Raw genomic sequence first — 19,642 nt, 5'->3', positions numbered from 1 at the left:
GGGTGGGGGTAATAGGCACCTATATAAGAAAAAGCCCCAAATATCGAGATGGTCCCTATAAAATCAGGACAGCTGGTCACCCTATTTATGAGCCTTAATGCGATCTGGGTGCTTTTAAAAATGTGACCTGGGGAGGAGCAGCAGACAGCGACACAGGACACCATGAAGGGATATGTTGTGAAGATGAATTTTTTCACAAGTGCCTGAGTTCAGAGAAGAGGTAATCCCTTTCACTTGGGTCTTTCAGCTGTCAACTCTACTTCTCTCCAGTTCAGTACAAGCACCAGTTTACATTCTCTACACAAGTCAACAGTCTTTCAGCTGCATAAACCAGGAATACGTACACTGAGAAACAGAAAATTATTATGGAAATTATGGACTTTGTTTGTGGAAACAGGCATTTTGTGAATGCTGTCTCATTTCTATTATTTGAATTGGCTAATCAACATTTGAAGTTAAGTCTTAATTTAGTTTATTTTACAACTTGCAAGCCTGAAAGCTGAGAGAGCCCTGTTTAAGAATACAAATACATTGCCAACATATCCCAGTGGAATGTATTACCTGTTTTGTTTGTCTCTGGCATTCAGATCAGCTCCCCTGTCGATCAGAAGCTGACATACTGTTGGACGACACATCTGAGTGGCCAGCACTAGGGGTGTCCTCCCATCCTGGAAAACAGGAAAAATTGGGAAAGGGCACATTCTCAAAGAGGGGGGGAAAAAAACAGCATTCCATTAGATTCCAAAGAGAAGGAAGGATAGCAATAACTAGTGACTTACTCCATCTTTGGCATTCACTGAGGCACCATGATCACACAGTAGCTGAATACTAGAGGAACAGTCTGACATAGCTTTTGGGAACAAAGAAAAGAAAGAGTGGTTTCAGTGTCTGAGAAGAGCCTTCCATGAAGTTCCAAGTACACCTAGGATTCCACTTTTAAGCCTTCATCTGCCAAGCTCCACTGTGCAGCCACCATTCCTCCAGCTCAGCAGGTCCAGAAAAGAATCCAACTTCTTGCTGCCTTTTAATTTGCCACAGGAGTCGCTGAAGAGCATGAGTCACTTCCCCATATACACTCCTTACCGTGAGCTAAGCACTCCTTGAATGCTGCTCACAGCCCATGGAGCAAGATACTGGGAATCAAATCCAAACAAGATGCTCGTATTTTATTCTATGCAGGACACCACAGATAAATATGAATTCAGTAATTGACCATTTTGATCATAGTGCTGTGCTTTTGAATGGACTCTAAGGAAAGTGACAGTTATATTCTTCAGCACATATCTAAAAGTTCACAGTGCAAGAAAAGTTCACTGCAGGAACAAACATTCCTGTACTAAAATTCTAAACAACTGGCCTTAGCCTTATACTGGAGGTGGCATCTTAATAAGAAAGCAGTGTCATTTGTGGCAGTGTCTGTGCAAGATCCCTCCAGAATACCATAACCCAGCTTCCAGTCTCCAATACACTGTTTCTGAGGAAAGTCAAATTCAAACATACACACACAGAGAGAGAGAGTCAGAGGGGCACCTGTGTTAGTCTGAATCTGTACAAAGTGACAAAGTCCTGTGGCACCTTATAGAACAGACGTATTGGAGCATGAGCTTTCGTGGGTGAATACCCACTTTGTCGGATGCATGTCGTGGAAATTTCCAGAGACAGGTAAAAATATGCAGGAAATTTCCATGACATGCATCCGACAAAGTGGGTATTCACCCACGGAAGCTTATGCTCCAATACGTCTGTTATTCTATAGGGTGCCACAGGACTCGTCATCACTTTTTACAAAAAGAAGAGTATGTTATGCTTTAGGATTCAGTGAACTCTGGTGCTATGCTCTTGAAAGCATGTGCAGTTTGCAATGAACACACAATCATAGTTCAAAATGTTAAGGAGGGGCATAGAGTTTTGCAAGGATTTAGACTGATCGAGACTAACCTATCTTATGCTATGTCTACACTATGAAGCTTTTAGCAACACAGCGATGCTGCTACAGCCGTGCTGCTAAAAGGTGCACAGTGTAGCTGCTGTTTGTCAGCAGGAGAGTTCTCCTGCCGACAAAAAACTTCCACCCCCAACAAGGGGGTAGCATTGTTGGCAGGAGAGTGGTCCTGCCAACAAAGCACTGTCCACACTAGCGCTTTTCCTTGACAAAAAGCTTTTTTTTTTTTTTTTGGGGGGGGGGGGGGAAGAGGTGGTTAAATATCTCTACGTGACAAAACTTTCGTTGTTCACTTGCCATTGTAGGCAAAACCTTCGTCTACTAACATCGTACACCTTGTTCAGAGCTTCGTCTTTTGCCATAATGTTAAAATTTCAGTGAAAAACTAATTTGTTGTATGCAGTTTTCTAATGCGTTTTGTTCTTGTTTCTAAACTGATTGATGATCTGTCAAAGGCACATTTTCCTCTATGAGGACTAAGTCTATGACAATTCCAAAGTTTTAAGCAGCAGCCATTTGGGTAAGACTGCAAAACCTCATCTAAAAATAGGTCTTAAACAGTAATCCAGTTCCTCACACTCATCTAAAAATGAATAAAATTTTATCAAGCCCCACTCTCTCTGCCCCCACAGAGGCAGATACATTTTTAGCTTAGAAGCAGGAGATATTTCAACCAAAGAGTTTCTCTCAAAATTTTAGGCACCTGGAAACAGAACTCATGTATGAGTGCTTCTCAACACTATACATATTAGCTGAGTGAAGAAGAAGAAAAAAATTCAGTTAAATATTTTCTACTACAGGTTTAATAAGGTCAATTGAAGGGGAAAAAATAAACTATGCCAATTTCTTCTACAGTAGATACATTCTGATAGAGTATCCTTTTCAGTGAGAACCTCTTAAAATGAACTAAATAGCTACATGCAGCAGTTCCTGGAATGGCAAAAAACACTGCTTACCAGCATCATGAAGAGCAGTTCTACCATGAAGATCCAGATTTTCAGTTGGACAATTGTACTGTTAGAAGAATAATTCTTAATTACTAGATATGTATCAATTAAGATTTAGTTCCAATATTTATAATGCACAAGTCACTCAGGCTTACAAGTAAAAGAACTAGAAACATTTAAACTAGGGCTATCAATTAATCGCAGTTAACTCATGTGATTAACTCACAAATTAATTGCAATTATTTGCAGTTTTAAGCACACTGTTAAATAGAATACAGTGTTCCCTCTAATGGTTTATGTCCATGTGTGGAATGAATTTTGTTATGTGCACCAACATGGAGGTGATGTGTGACATATCACCTTCATATTGGTGCACATAATACAATTCATGTGGTGGGGCAGAGGGGTTTGGAGCGTTGGAGGGGGCTCAGGGCTGGGGCAGAGGGTGAGTGCTCCAGCCAGGGGTGAAGGCTCTGGGGTGGGGCCAGAGGAGAGAGTGAGGCTCGGAGTGGAGCTGTGGATGAGGGGTTTGGGGTGCAGGGAGGAGTGAGGGCTCTAGCTGGGTGTGCAGGCTCTGGGGTTGAGCTGGGGATGAGGGTTCAGAGCGTGGGAGGGGGCTCAGGGCTGGAGCAGAGCATTGGGTGCATGGGGTGAGTGCCCCAGCTAGGGGTGAAGGCTCTGGGGTGGGGCCGGGAATGAGGGGTTTGGGGTGCAGGAGGGGGCTCAAGGCTGGGGCAGAGGGTTGGGGTATGGGAAGGATTCAGGCTCTGGGGTGGGGCCAGGGAGTGCAGGCTGCACCAGGGGCAGTGGTGGAGGGAGGGAGGGAGGGGAGAGAAAAAAAAACTCCTCCCAGCCCTCTCTCAACGCAGCAGCCTGGGGACAGGCACCTCTTCCCAGCCGCAGCAGCTCTGGTCAAGCCGGGCGAGCGGGCGGGCTCCTCTCCCCTGGCCGCAGCAAGTCTGAGGCAAGGGGGAGGCGTCTCTCCCCACTGTGGCCAGTCCGTGCCGGGGGGGGGAGGCATCTCTCCCCACCGCAGCCCTTAATAGGCAGCCATGCGGCTTACAGGGAACTCAGGTAGAATATCAACTGAAATTTATTAAATACTTTATATTTAAAAATGTAGAAAAACATAAAATGATTTCAGTTACAACACAGAATACAAAGTGTACAGTGCTCACTTTGTTTTATTTTATTACAAATATTTGCACTGTAAAAATTATAAACAAAATAGTATTAAATTCACCTCATACAACTACTGCAGTGCAATCTCTTTATCGTGAAAGTGCAACTTACAAAAGTAGATTTTTTGGTTACATAACTGAACTTCAAAACAAAACAAAACAAAACAAAACATGTAAAGCTTTGCTACAAGCCCACTCAGTTCTACTTCTTATTCAGCCAATCACTAAGAGAAACAAGTCTGTTTACATTTACAGGCGATAATGCTGTCCTCTTCTTGTTTACAATGTCACCTGAAAGTGAGAAGAGGCATTTGCACGGTACTTCTGTAGCTAGCATTGCAAGGTATTTACATGCCAGATGTGCTAAAGGTATCTGGCTAAAGGTTCATGTCACCAAAAGGAGAATTTAGGGGCAGTTGCAATACCACAAACAATTTTTATAGTTAGTTAAAAAACAATTAAGTAAACAGCATCTCTTGAAGAACATACTTCCCTTTTATGTCTACATGTAAAATATGGCACAAAGATTGATTGACTGTCTTCAATACCTGTAATAACTTTTGCAAACAAAGAGCATGTCCATATTTTGCAGCAAGATGCAACGCATTTCTCCCTACGGATTAAATACACATAAAAGCATTAAATTGGGAACTACAGTAGGGCTATCAGTATGAACATGCAATAAAATATAGCATGAAAACATTTAATATGTTTCCCTTGTATCCAGATACTTCACTATTCATAATGCAATATTGTAATTTATAAAGAACAAGAAATTTGACACAGATAAAATAACTAACCAGATTTTTGTTTATTTCTTCTTTTCACCACCTTCCTAGTTTTCATACGCCCCCATTTCTCACTACTAAATTCAGACCCTTGATAGAACTTCAAGGTTATGAAAATCCCATGAGATTTCCAGGTTGGTTTCTGGACGAAAGGCAATTCAGAGAAGCATCTGCATGGTTTTACATATTACTCAGAATCAAACCTTTTGAAATTCTCCCACCACTTCTTCCAAACTCCATAAACCATGCTGTTCCCATACATATTTTAAATTTTACGTATTAAGATTTACTTAGCTAGAATAGCAAATGTAGACAAGTCCATATTCAGAGGAGCCAGAGTACTTAAAATAATTTAAAGACTCTTTTGAGTTAAAAACTTTTCTATTGCCTGGAAATTTGTTCAATTCAGAGAACCTGAACTATATCCAACACAGAATCAGACAGTTTGAAGCATGTACTCTATGCCATGTTTCTAGCCATGAGGAAGCAAAGACTTTCAAGCAGATATTCAACACGTGCTCAAGTCTACATCTACTTTGGCCTGTTGCATACTACAGGACAAGTTATAAGCATTTAATGTAGATTTTGTTTTGGGATAGAAACCAGACCTATGCCAAGGGTTTTTGAAAATGTCACCCTTAAACTTTAAGGAAACATACCTGCAGCATCACTGGCTACGATATCAACCCCATGTACAAGAATGGTATTCAAACAATCCAGGTTTCCTTTTGATGCTACAACATGAAATCTAAGGGGGGAAAAAGATACTATGCATTTCTTGGCTTAAACAGGCCAGTTTTGCATGGAAGAAGAAAAAGAAAAAAGGTAACAGAGGCAGAGTTCACAATAAAAACAGTCGTACAGTGAAGTGTCAGGCAGGTTAAAACCAGATTTCACTCATGTAGTTCAAGCTTGGAAAGCCTAGTGTTGTTGCATGTCCTGAACCAATTTAAGGGGGTGAGGGTGGAGGTGGAAGAGGAGGAAGCATCATTTCTTTCAATAAAGCCAGTACACTACTTTTATGTCTGTGGCAGAGAAGGAGTACAATATTGATAAGCTTTCCCTTCCCAAATCATGATTCAAATTTACTAGGATCTAGCATTAGCACAGTCAAAGCAATGATACTTCTATCACTTCCGTTTGAAATTGTAGCCGCATGGATTTCTGTTAACTTTTGTGAACATACCTTGAGGAAGGATGGTCATGCTGACTGTTATAACCACCAGTTCAAACTTCTCCTATCAATCCAAATTTTAAAGATGGAGGATAACTTTGGTAAAGAGCAATTCCTCATCCTCCTCTCCTTCACCTTTCCTCCCCACAAAATCTAACAGTTCCCTCTACATTTACTCTCTAGTTCCCTTGCTTTTCAACTGGCTGCATCTCTCATTCTGATCAACCCCAGCTCGTTTTACTTCCGTATTTGCTAACGCACTCTGGGATTTGAGAAGTACAGAAAAGATACAGGGTGGAATTGGGGCCCCAAAAGCAGTGCTGCTGGATCCCACTATTTTTAATGCTGAGGGGGCTGCAGAAAGGTAGGGTACTGCATAGGCTTGGAAATTCCCTCAAAAGTCTATGACAGATGCTTCAATCCAGGAGCTATTTGGTTTTGTCCACCTATTACAACCATGGTTGTAGTTCAGTTTTTCTATTTGTAACCAGAATCCCTCCTATTTCAGACAGGAGGTAGATACACAATACAATTCCAGCAGACTCTTCCATAAAATACTTACGCCCACTATTTACTCATACGTGGAATTAGTTATAAAAAGCCAGGACTGGCTCCTATGCATTGGTGCATAAATATGCTAAGAGATCACCAGACCTCAAGTAGGAGTAAACCATACCAGCCTGCACTTATATTTTCACTGAACCAGAGTAACCACCGGAATATAAGCGATCATGGAAAAACACAAGGAAGACAAAGAATATCTAAGAATTAAAGAATAGACACTTGTAAGGCACAATATCCAAAAGCCATTTGTACTTCTACTTTCTTGGTGTACCTGGCAGTTTTGATACAAGATGATTCAAGAACCTGAAATGGTTAGCAGAATCAGGCAGATGATAATATCACAGTGTAATCTCTGGCTAAGTTTGATGGCTATAGGAATGTTCCACCCAAACATGCATATTTCTTTTACCTACTACTATTACCTACCACAAATCATACAGTATTAATGCTGTTGAACAACCTAGAAATACAGTCAACACTGGTAATTTGAGACAAAATGGTTGGCAGTAATATCTGGAGAATGATTTTCAAATCTTATTTTGAGTTTAGTTTTGAAGATTCTAAAAATACTATCTATATTTTCCTATAACATCCATTATGAAAAGAATTAAATTAATAAACCGAAAGCGGGTTTATGAAACATTTTAGATGACACACAGTAGGGATTTGTTTAGATTTAGGGGGAAGGTGTTTGTTTTAAAGAAATTGTATATAAAATACTCCATACATTATTACATACAAATAAGAAAAGCCAGTTACATATATAGATTCAGTTTGTGCAATGGGAAAGAAATAAAAGTGACAGCCAGTCACTTCTGGACTGGCTAGATCTCTTACTCTCTCTTCTGGCTTCATGGGCAAGCCTCTATCATGCTGTGGACTCCTGAATTCATGGAATCAACAGATCACAGATTTCTGTTGAGTAGATTTGCCTTATCTTTCCCCCAGCTCCTGCTTTCAAATCTCTTTTCAAGCCTCCCTCTCGCCATACGGTAGAGTACTCCACTCTTACCTAATCAATCCCCTACAAGCCCCTCAACCACTCACAGTGCCCAGTATAACTTCCTTCAGATTATCACCATCTCAATTTTGCTACCCTAGGCTCTACTGATTTCCACCTTTTCGCCTTTCCAGTTCACACAATAGGACTTCACACATCTCTTCGAGGGACAGATGTCAATGAGTATGCATTCCTATTTCCCCAGTACTGCTAAATGAACCTGACTAACAGGAGGTTGACAGCCTTCAGAGCAATGGTATGTGGCTAGATGAAGTGTGAATTTCTATCTAGGATGGTACAGTGAGGATCTTATTTTAGTAAAGTATGGAAGTTGTGTACACTCTTTTGCTTAAAATCTTCTACCTCTAATAGATATGTAATTCTGGAACTCTAATTCTGTAATCTGCTTTCTGTTTCAGATGGGGAAGAGTGATACACAGCATCAGTAAAAATGTGATATAATGAAGAAAGATTTACAGTCTAAACAAATTTCACTATTTATATCCTCCTCCTCTACTATATTCTTGGGAATTACTTACGCAGATCTCCCTTCCACATCCAGTTTAGTAGGATTGACTCCCTTTTTGGCAAGAACAGAAGAAAGTTTTTCCACATCTCCCCTTTCAGCTGCTTTCATCAACCGATCATCATATTTGCTCCAATCTGTATTCAGCTGCATAAAGACAAAAGTAAAAAACCCACCACCACAAATGAGTGAACTGCATAATGTGAACCTATTAAGATTACCATCATAAAAAATTAATCTCATAATTTGCTCAATTCCCAGGCAAGAAATCTTCATTAAATTACAGTTTAATTTGTCAGTATCTACTACAGACACAGAGCAGCATGTATACCTAAAAACCTTATCAAAGACCATGCCCCTGCACACAGTTCTCCCATTGGGGAAGGCATAAGAGAAAAGCCACGTGACAGATGTGTAAACACACTGCTTAATTCACTATGGGAAGATGCCCCACACCCTAGAGTGATGAAGACATTACAAGAACTATATAGAATAGAATATCACATACTTAAGGGGAAAAGCCCCCTTAGAATTCTGTAGACTTCTCTAAAGACCCACGTGCTATGAAGTCCAGAAACAAAACAAAAAAGCTTGCATTAAAAGCATAAAATCCAAGTATGAAAACCACCAAAGAACATAAGGTTAAAGAAACGTAACTCTGCCTCTGCCCACTGCCAACTTTCCAGCCTACATTCTACTTAAGTGCAAGATGAAGACATTTTACTAAAGGATATTTGATAAGGACAAAGTTTGCAGCCAGCAGCTATCAAAATCCTAAATTCACTTTAGGGTTTGACTCCACACACGAAGTACAGAGCCCACATCTTTGATTTCACATACACATCTAGGATATGAAATCATAACCCAATATCACTCAGCACAGTGAGGACGCAAATTGAGTAGCATTTGGACCAGTTCTTAATAGGTTAATGCCCCAGAAAAGTTAGTGCAGATTCCATGCCAAGTCTCAAATCAGGAGACTAGTTTTACATTTGAAAAATACATATAAGGGTAGTCACATAAGGATTTTGCAATGGCATGGAGGGGCCATATGAAAGTTTACATACCGATTGTCATCTTTATGAAGGAGCGACTTCCATGATAACAAAAACATAATGCAAGAGCCACAACACACAGCAGAGCAGTTAATTGCATGGTTGCCAAGTCTGTGTTCTGGGCTAACTATGAACAAAGACCTCTGAGTGCATCTTTATTTATTATTATCCAACATTTATGCTGCAGCCGAGTCCTAGAAGCCTAAGCCAGGTTGGGAACCCATTCAATGTGTTACAAATACTAGTCCCCTGTCCAAAAGAGCTTATAAATTAAGAGACAAGACATAACTAGTGGATGAAATGTAAGTGGGGACCAGGAAGGAGTAACAAAAATAAGCTGTTTCCGCACAGAATATTAGGAGTAGTAAAGTTACAACTTGCCACCTATCTAGACATTTTCAAATACAGTTTTCTGTATAGCAGCCAAGAGGTTTAATGAGGAACAATGAGGATAGAGTGGTGTCTATAGATTTTGATTGGGAGACTTTTCCCCACATACAAGAAAGGAGTGGTGTGGAAAAAAATGCAATGGGGTACATCTAAACTAGATTTAATTTACGATCCTTATGCACAGGATATCAAGTGAATAGAAGAGAGCAATGTGATTGGCAAAATACTCCAACTGCTGCCAAGTTGGCATTCAGCAGTATGCAAAATAAGTGTAGCCAATCTGGCACCAAATTTGTCTTTAGCTTAACCTGATGCAAAATCCGTTAAAGTAAGTGGGTGTTATATCTGCTTATTCCATGGCTAAAACTCACCACAGGATTGCCAGGAAGTGGTGCTGGCATAAGTAGCTGCTTTTATCTTATACACTCCTTCAAGTTGTGTTTCCTAGTACACTCCTCTCCTGCACCTTGGAGAAGTAACCACCAGTTACTTAACTTTCCAATTTCAAAATGAAAAGCTGATGCTGGAAACAAGCAAGAGAAGATCAGGTTCCCTGTGCAGCTCTCTCCTATTAACAGTGATATTTTAGCTTTCCTCAAGCAGTCTGGGAATGAGGAAGTTCACGGAGTTATTTCAAATTGCCTGAAGAGTACCTGGCTATGCAGATTTTGTAAAGAAGGCAAACATCAAAGTAATTCACCCACCAATACGAGTCAGACAACACTCATCAAAACCAAAAAACACCAAAGAAGAGACACCCAACCCACATATTTAGAGTTTCAGCACACTTGGTCTAAAACAGGGGTCAGCAACCTATGACACGCAGGGCAGACTAGCTCTCAGCCCGCTGCCACTTTGGGGTTCCCGCTGCTGGCCCCTTACCAGCCGGGGTCCTGCCGCCGGTCCCACTCAGCACCCACTGCTGGCCTGGGGGAAGGAACCCCAGGCTGGCGGCAGGCTGACACCTCAGCTGGCAAGGAGCCAGCAGACAAAACCCAGAGCGGCCAAGCTGCTCAGCCTGCCACTGCTCTGAGGTTTCCACTGCCAGCTCCTGCCAGCCACGGTCCTGCCGCTGGTCCTACTCAGCACCTGCTGCTGGCCTGGGGGAAGGAACCCCAGGCTGGCAGAGGGCTGACACTCAAGCTGGCAGGAACCAGTGCTGGAAATCCCAGAGCAGTGGCGGGCTAAGCCACTCAGCCCGCCTCCACTCTGGGGATCTGGCTGCTGGCCCCTTGCAAGCTGGGGTCCCCTTCGCAGCCCCACTCACCTTGCTTCCAGTTGGAGTTCCATGGCAGGCCACCTGCCAGACAGGGTCCAGGCTTCTGGCCCTGCTCAGCCCTATCAGCCTCCAGCTCCACTCACCTTAGCTGCCCATCTGGGGTTCCAGCCGCTGACCTCCTGCCAGCCGGTTATCACCTTATAACTCAGAAGCCTGTGTGCAGCTTAAAGTATCTAAATAGGTGCCACCAGACATTGGAAAACTCAGCAAGGAAAAGCAAGGGCAAGGATCACACTAAACTAATAAGATCTGCATTTTAATTTAATTTTAAATAAAGCATCTGAAACATTTTGAAAACCTTGTTTACTTTAGATATAACCGTAGTTTGGTTATATATAGACTTAGAGAGAGACTTTCTAAAAAACGTTCAAATGTATTACCTGCACGCGAAGCCTTAGAGTGTATACATGAAGGCTCAGCATATCACTGGTGAAAGGTTGCCAACCCCAGTCTAAAAGATCTGACATGCCAAAACATATTAGGAGTCTATCCCAATAAGTGAAACCCACTTCCATTTCTTACCTATATGCCTCCAAATCACTTTATCCGAATTGCCCTTCATATTCCAGAAAAATTCCACTTGGAGCTAAAATCCTGCATGCAATATTTCAGACTGATCAGTGAAGTTGCTGGCAGAAGGAGGTGGGAGGCGAAAAAAATCAGGATTGTAATGGAATGTTAGCTGCAAGTTTGGCTCCACAGAGACTAGCTTCTCTATGTAATTCACTAAAAACAACAACAGAGCTATTTCCAGCTGCTGCAGGTCACTGAATACAAGTTTTGAAGTTCTTGATTTAGTGAGAACCACATTTTCTATCAAACCAGCATTCAGGAAACCTAACCGAATTTCCAAAGAAAAGAGGCTGAATCATATTTATGTTTTCTCCGACAAAAAAACATTGCAAACTGATATTGTTAATGCAACATTTAAAATTATGCACTCTAAGAAATCTATTTTGTTCCAGTCTTAAGTTGTCCAAAACATTAACCTATGATTTCTGGATTTTTAAGCAGGAGAGCCTAGTCAGTCTTTATATGTACATGAAGGAAAACAAGAAAAAGGTACATAAAACAAGAATACATATTTGTGTAAAAAACGGTTTTAAAAAAAACAAGTTAAATCTTGGGCAGAAAAAAAAACTGTTAGAATTCTAAAAACTTTGCCTCATTAGGGAACATTGGTCTTTCCAAGTATGTTTAATAAAGTAGCATATAGGTAATCCATACAAGACGACAGCTGTCTCTAGTAACCTCTTTAGCAATACTTACGCACTATAGCAAGGTCTCATTTTGCTATTTGAAGAAGTGACTCTTATTCTGCAGAATGCCTTACAGTGGAGCTGAAAACATGATTGGAACCTCTACTCTGTATTGTAATGGATCTCTCTTTTACTAAACATCCTACCAACAACAGGTACTATTAGTACTTTAAGTACCAAATAAGTAGAAGTAAACAACTGTCAAAGTGAAGTGTGTTTGGAATGCGTTCCACACCCTTGCTTTTGCTGTTCATTGACTTACCAATTAAAATCTATTTTAGAATTTCTCTCCCAGTCCACCCAAATTAGCTACATTTTACTGTATTACAACATCTTTGCCTTTTTGGTGTTTCATGAAAACCAGTTATTGCTTCCATACTAAACCCGCATGTGCACTAGTCCTGGAGAGGGTAAGTTGTTTTGCTCTGAAAATTGGCAATTTTTCTTGTCACTCCAAATTTCTTTGCATGTGTAAGTTTACATACTTTAAAGACTACATATGGCGCATCCTCTTGCTGCCTGTAAATACTCTAATAGAGTAGCTTTCAAGTTTTGGTTCGTGGACCCACAGGGACTGCAAACTATGTCTAAAATTTCCAAAGGGGTCAAATCTCCATTTGACTTTTTTAGGAGTGCACAAATGAAAAAAGGCTGAAAACCACTGCTCTAATACATTCACTGTGTTGGGTTCAAAGGGAATTCAATAAAATATTTTGCATGCAGATAGATGCTTTAAATTGTCAAAGATCTTCAGTCTTAACCTTCAAGCTCTTACAGATGTAAGTGTGAACAAATTCAAACACTTCAATGAATCTCCTTTTAAAATGAGAAAAAATACTCCAAATGAAACCACTATGTTATGTTATTATACCCATAATTAAGATCTTCACAAATTTAGAATATTAGTATAAGAAAAAGTTTAGTATCAAGTCCTAAGAAAACAATGTACAATATAAAGGTTAGTGATTTCTGCACAAATTTTCAATTATGTCAATTTACTATGGTCCACTAAACCAAGTGATTATCAATTAAGAAGTGGTTCACAGCATTTTTTATTTTAGCCTTTTTATAGTAGAAACTGCCAACAAGAAACAAACACTATTATAGTGGCTACAGACATAACTGATGCTAAATAATAAGTAAGGAACAGCTTGAATATTTACAGAATTTAAACTCATGCAGACAGGGTTACTAAAAAAAAAAACTCTTCCATTAATAAGAAATACAAGATACCTACTGTGTTTCTAGCAGCACAGGAAAACCAACAACTCATCATAGAACCTGCAACTCCTTGTTGTCAGCAACAAATAATTTACCTCACAGTCAGTTACAAACTGCAGCAGTTTACAAGGCAAGCACCCAACCAGAAGTCAAAACAGGCTGCTCTAAGCAATATACTATTTGTTCTGCCCTACATTCATTTTGTTCCATCCTTCGCTTAGCTTGGATCCCCAACTATATTTTCTCCATCTTCAGGATCTTCTTCAGACTTCATAACTCTTACAAAATTAAGTCTTTTCCCTTAAAGACGGCCCAGGGACAGCCTAAGACAGGTACAGGGGTTCCTTCTTTTGCTTAGGCTGTCCCTCTCTGGCACTTCACATGAAAACTCTACATACAGCTTTTGTTTCTGCAGCCTCTGTGCTGCAGCCCAGACTGCCACAGTGACTGACTCACAGTAATATTCCCCAGATCTGAAATATCCTGTAAACAATATGCAGACAGTCTCACATCAGACCAGTTCTATTTTTTGATTGTCCAGTACTTGATAGCTGAGTGATAGATAGAAAGGAATAGCTAATAATACATTTTATGCATGCTCATCCTGTGAGTAATACATTTTATGCTTATGGCTAGCAAATGAGACAAGCATGTGTTAAAACTACCACCATGGTGCCACATTTTGCAGATGTGCAAACGTTCACCTTAAACAAACATACATGTCAGTCAAAAGTTAATTTGACTAACACTATACGAGGGTCACCGTTATCACTGTTAAACAGGATGTTACAAATAATAGCAGGAACAGACTTAGCTATTCCCCAAACACTGAAAATTGGAATCAGCTTTATGATCATCTGACTTTAGACAAAGTTATGACTACATAGAACACAGACTGAGTGATTCTATTTTGACAAAAATGTATCCGATTTTAATTTAGAAAAAGCACATGCCTTTGCCTTAAAAAAATTCTCCTTTTACAAGTATGAATCCCATTCTGAATACAACCAGGTTTCAGCTTACTGCTGCTGCCAGTCTGTCTCCCCAACACGTGAAATGAGAGGAGCCACAGAGGCTGTCAAGCCATTAAATAGACAGTGTAATGATTAACAGTATTGAAGATGTAGGGTCCTCTTTCACACATTTTAAATTTAACAGTGGAAATCTCCTAAACACCATATTTAGTGGACTAGGTCAACATCAAGAACAGGAGTACTTGAGGCACCTTAGAGATTAACAAATTTATTTCAGCATGAGCTTTCGTGAGCTACAGCTCACTTCTTCGGATGCATAGAATGGAACACACAGACAGGAGATATTTATACATACAGAGAACATGAAAAGGTGGAAGTATGCATACCAACAAGAAGAGTCTAATCAACTGAGATGAGCTACCATCAGCGGGAGAAAAAAAACTTTTGAAGTGATAATTACGATGACCCATAGAAGGTGTGAGGAGAACTTAACACAGGGAAATAGATTCAATTAGTGTAATGATCCAACCATTCCCAGTCAGAGGCAGGCACATCTCTGCGCTGCCTCATCCATAGGCGCAGTCCCCGCAGCTCCCATTGGCTGCGGTTCCTGGCCAATGGGAGCTATGAAGCCAGTGCCTGGGGTGGGGGCAGGCGCTGGGGCAACCAGGGGGCTCCACACACTAGGAGCCAGAGTGGGGGACATGCCACTGCTTCCAGGAGCTGTGCGGAGCCACAGCAGGCAAGGAGCCTGCCTTAACCCCGCTGCGCCACCAACTGGACTTTTAATGGCCTGCTCAGTGGTGCAGACCAGAGCTGCCAGGGTCCCTTTTCAACCGGGCATTCCAGTCGAAAACCAACAAGTAGCAACCCTGTGTCCCATAAGAAGAGAAACAGGGACATGGTGGAATGGAGGCAACTGCACTGGACTGGCCAGTCAGCAACGGAAGGAAATATTGCAACGGCCTCATTTCCTGTTAGTTTCTAAAATGTTATTGGAACAGCTCTGCCACAGGGACATACAAATTAATTTTATCTTAGCTTATTCAGTGCCCTTCAAGGGAAGAGAGGCCTAAATAAACTGAAGGGAAAGAAGGCCAAAGACAGTTCTGGAAGCAAGAGAGAGAGCTAAGATCTCACGCTGTTCACTCTGTTCCAAAACACAGCATACAGGATGCTAACTACCTGAGCTGATGTTCAACAGCTTCACAGTGACATTATTCACTTGTGGGTGTTCAAATTACATAATCAGCAGGAGAGAGACCATATGAAAGGGCAGCTTGATGGCAGCTGTCCATTCAGAGTAAGAGGCATCAGTGTGACAGCTCCAGAAAACGGAGGAGGACTGGGGCAGGGGTGAGGGGAAATGGATGTCTACTTTCATTCTAGTGCTATAAGATTTCTACTGCAAGTATAGTGCCCTAATGTTAGCTGTACTGATACACCAATTTGGAGCAGCATGCAAGGATAGAATGCTAATACAGTGAGATAATGGTTAAAAGGATGCTACATTTAGTAATTTATTTTGTTTATTGTCACTTCTCCCATGTATTATAATAAACTAAAGCATTCCAATTTAAGAGTCCTGCAAAGGAATCAAGTCACAAGGGAAAACATTTGGCCAGCCAGCACCATTGTACAAAAAGCTAACCTTAAGGGAGCTTCAAGAAAAACAACATCCACAGTGCACTTTGTGCAGCTTCCCACAAAGAGTTTTTAAAGTAAGTGCCAATGGTGTCCCCCCCTTTCACTCCCCACATTCTCCCCCACTTCAAGAAACACTCCCCCAATACACATGCTTTATAGAAATAAAGGAGATTGTTAGGAACCAGCTGTTAGGATTTTAAAAAATAAAAATTAAACAAAACAAAAAACCACCAAGGTTTCTCACCCCAGTATGTCTGATCCTTTAATGCAGCTCGTGTACTTTATCCAAGTAGCTAAAATGTCTCCGCTGATGTCCAAATATTTTTAAACAACGCAGTCTTATACAAGGATCCAACATTTACTCTATAAAAAGATCTAAATAAATCAGTATGAGTGAACACCAGAGGCCTTAACTGGCTTTGACTGAAAAGATTAATTGATTTGACTTTCTACATTTGGATTTGGTTAAATACAAAAACAAAAGTTATCTAAAGCTCTGGCATAACAATATGCTCCTTACAGGAGTAACAGCTGCCAAATCCCTGTTAGCTTTATACTTGGGAAAAAGTCTTGTTTTGAAAGGAAAGGAAAAAAATTATTATTATATTGGACTAACTCTGTTCTCAAACTCAGGCCACGTCTACATCTAAAATTTTGCAGCGCTGGTTGTTACAGCTGTATTAGTACAGCTGTATAGGGCCAGCGCTGCAGAGTGGCCACACTTACAGCAACCAGCGCTGCAAGTGGTGTTAGATGTGGCCACACTGCAGCGCTGTTGGGCGGCTTCAAGGGGGGTTCCGGGACGAGAGAGCAAACCGGGAAAGGAAACCAGCTTCGCCGCGGTTTGCTCTCTCGGTCCCGGAGCCAGCCAGCAAACCGCAGGGAAGGAGACCTGCTTGCTCGGGGTTCTGGGACCGAGAGAGCAAACCGGGAACGCCGCGGTTTGCTCTCTCGGTCCCGGAGCCAGCCAGCAAACCGCAGGGAAGGAGACCTGCTTGCTCGGGGTTCCGGGACCGAGAGAGCAAACCGGGAACGCCGCGGTTTGCTCTCTCGGTCCCGGAGCCAGCCAGCAAACCGCAGGGAAGGAGACCTGCTTGCTCGGGGTTCCGGGACCGAGAGAGCAAACCGCGGCGTTCCCGGTTTGCTCTCTCGGTCCCGGAACCCCGAGCAAGCAGGTCTCCTTCCCTGCGGTTTGCTGGCTGGCTCCGGGACCGAGAGAGCAAACCGCGGCGAAGCTGGTCTCCTTTCCCGGTTTGCTCTCTCGGTCCCGGAACCCCGAGCAAGCAGGTCTCCTTCCCTGCGGTTTGCTGGGTGGCTCCGGGACCGAGAGAGCAAACCGCGGCGAAGCTGGTCTCCTTTCCCGGTTTGCTCTCTCGGTCCCGGAACCCCGAGCAAGCAGGTCTCATTCCCTGCGGTTTGCTGGGTGGCTCCGGGACCGAGAGAGCAAACCAGCTTGATTACCAGAGGCTTCCTCCTTCCACAGAGGTCAAGAAAAGCGCTGGTAACTGTCTACATTGGATTACCAGCGCTGGATCACCAGCGCTGGATCCTCTACACCCGAGACAAAACGGGAGTACGGCCAGCGCTGCAAACAGGGAGTTGCAGCGCTGGTGGTGCCCTGCAGATGTGTACACCTTCAAAGTTGCAGCGCTGTAACTCCCTCACCAGCGCTGCAACTTTCTGATGTAGACAAGCCCTCAGTAAGTAAAACTCCTATTGGGAACACATAGACAAGTAGAGAGGGCTTTTGAAAAATCCCACTCACCTACAGAGTGGGTAGCCTCCTCCCTCATTCCAGGCATGGAGATGTCATTGATGTCAATACAAGTTTTGACTAGAATAACTTTCCTGTACACACACAACTGTTTACAGCATAAGGAGGCAACGAAGATCTGGGAAACATATGCCCAGGAATTCAAACAGTCTTTTGGGGGGTTTTGTGTTTAAAATCCACACTCAACAGATATAAAATAGAAAAAAACAAAAATGTTTAGTTTACCTGATCTTCACTCTGCTTAGAGCTTTTGCTACTAGCAGTAAGTTTAAAAAAAAAGTCTGCCACTGAACCACTCTCAAACCCTTAATATAGAAAAGCAGTACACAGACTTGAAAGAGCATTTTGACTGTTCTGTTTTTACGAAAAAAAAAGTACATGATTTTGCAGCTATTACAAAAACCAGAAGATGGATTAGCTACTACACAGCCCAAGGACATATCTATAAAGATTAAAACAAGGTATATAATCAACACTCTCTTTTCTTCCTTTCTGCCCACAATTTCAAACCTGTAATTGCGGAGTTTAAACAGAAATTTCCCCCCCAGGGAAGCAAAACATATATATTTAAACTCAAAGGAGAAACATTGACATGGGAAATTGCAAGATAATGTTTTCATCCTATTTAATTTGTAAACAGGCCCTTCTGGTTTAGCTTATGGCTGGAAGTAAACAGGCTGGTTTATGAAAAACAGACAATTCAGCTTTGCATTTCATGATTAAGGCATGCATCCACATTGTGGCAATTACCACTTCAATTCAAAATTAACTGTTTTTAGGCTGTTCTAGCACATAAACATGGCATTCTGATCCCATTTAATCAGGTAAACACATGAGTTCAATAGTGCCAAACAAAAGTTTGTCACAGAAAAAACAGTTTACTTCCACAGAGTTGAATATTGTTTTTTGTTTTAATAGGTGATCTCAGAGAGCACAACTTTGCCAGTTAACCTTTATAAGTCAATGTGTCAGGGGGTAGTTGGAGCAGATAATCTTTTAGCAAGACCTTCAAGTCTAAATAAACTAATTAGCTTGTGATGCAAATTTTGGATTAAGTTAAAAATATACACATCTGATATTAAAATTGTAAACATTTTGAGTACATATAGGAGGGGATGTTTTGAAAGCAGATTCGTGCCAGATAAATCTACCTGGGTGTAACGATTTCCAACACTTTATGCGTACAGACTTTCATCTATAATTATCTGTTTGTAAAGGCCTTACAGATGAAAAGTGCTCTAAAACCCATGAAGTAATTTAGATCATTACATCCAGGTAATTAGAGTACTTTGCAGGAAGAGGACTCCTAGAGAAGATGACATCATTTGATGAGATTACCAAAAGGAACAAGATGACCACAACCAGGTAATAGATATTTAATAAATATGTAGATTATATTTAAAGTTCTGGGTCTAATTAACCAACGTCTGTAATGACCTTAGACCCAGAACTTAAAAGCTTGCTGCACAACTGCAGGAATCTGGCAACTTTTAAGGAATCCCCCATGATTTCCCTTGTCCCACATGGGGAAGCATGCTGACTTGGGAGAACTAACAGCAGCTCATTCTGAACAGAAATGCCTTGCTCTCTCTGCTTTTTGGCTGCTTGCTGGCCAGAGTGGGATAGATCCCCTCCCGTAATTGCTGTGGTAGCCTCTGCTCAGGGCAGAAGATGTGCCCTGCTCTGCCCCCATTTAGCTAAACAATCACCTTTCAGAAGTGAGAGGAGGGCTTTGGAACACTTCTCCTGGACCGCAACTGGTGCCGCATTTCAGAGTTCTTAAACAGTATCTGTATATAGCAAGCAGCAGCCCACAGCAGTGAGTCTCACAGTCCAAAGACTAGGGTTCACACGCCAGTGCTGAATATAGCCGTGGAGCTGCACCAGCTCTGAAAGGGGTGGGGGCACGCTTCCGAGCCTA

The 19,642-nt window shown here is 41.7% G+C and overlaps 1 protein-coding gene across 1 annotated transcript in view; it reads right to left on the bottom strand.

Annotated features, from left to right (window-relative positions):
• Positions 1-19,642, bottom strand: part of UACA (uveal autoantigen with coiled-coil domains and ankyrin repeats) — a 63,754-nt gene that overhangs the window by 21,137 nt on the left and 22,975 nt on the right. The window contains exons 2-7 of the mRNA XM_030578163.1: positions 8,136-8,269; positions 5,518-5,606; positions 4,619-4,683; positions 2,899-2,956; positions 780-850; positions 562-668 (exon numbers count right to left, since the gene is read on the bottom strand). Of these exons, the coding sequence (XP_030434023.1) occupies positions 562-668; positions 780-850; positions 2,899-2,956; positions 4,619-4,683; positions 5,518-5,606; positions 8,136-8,269 (524 nt within the window). The remainder of the gene's footprint in view (positions 1-561; positions 669-779; positions 851-2,898; positions 2,957-4,618; positions 4,684-5,517; positions 5,607-8,135; positions 8,270-19,642) is intronic.

This window comes from Gopherus evgoodei, chromosome 10, assembly GCF_007399415.2.
Source record: "Gopherus evgoodei ecotype Sinaloan lineage chromosome 10, rGopEvg1_v1.p, whole genome shotgun sequence".
NCBI classification, from domain to species: domain Eukaryota; kingdom Metazoa; phylum Chordata; order Testudines; family Testudinidae; genus Gopherus; species Gopherus evgoodei.
Note: the sequence above shows the minus strand (reverse complement) of the source record. Positions and strands in the feature narration are given on the sequence as shown.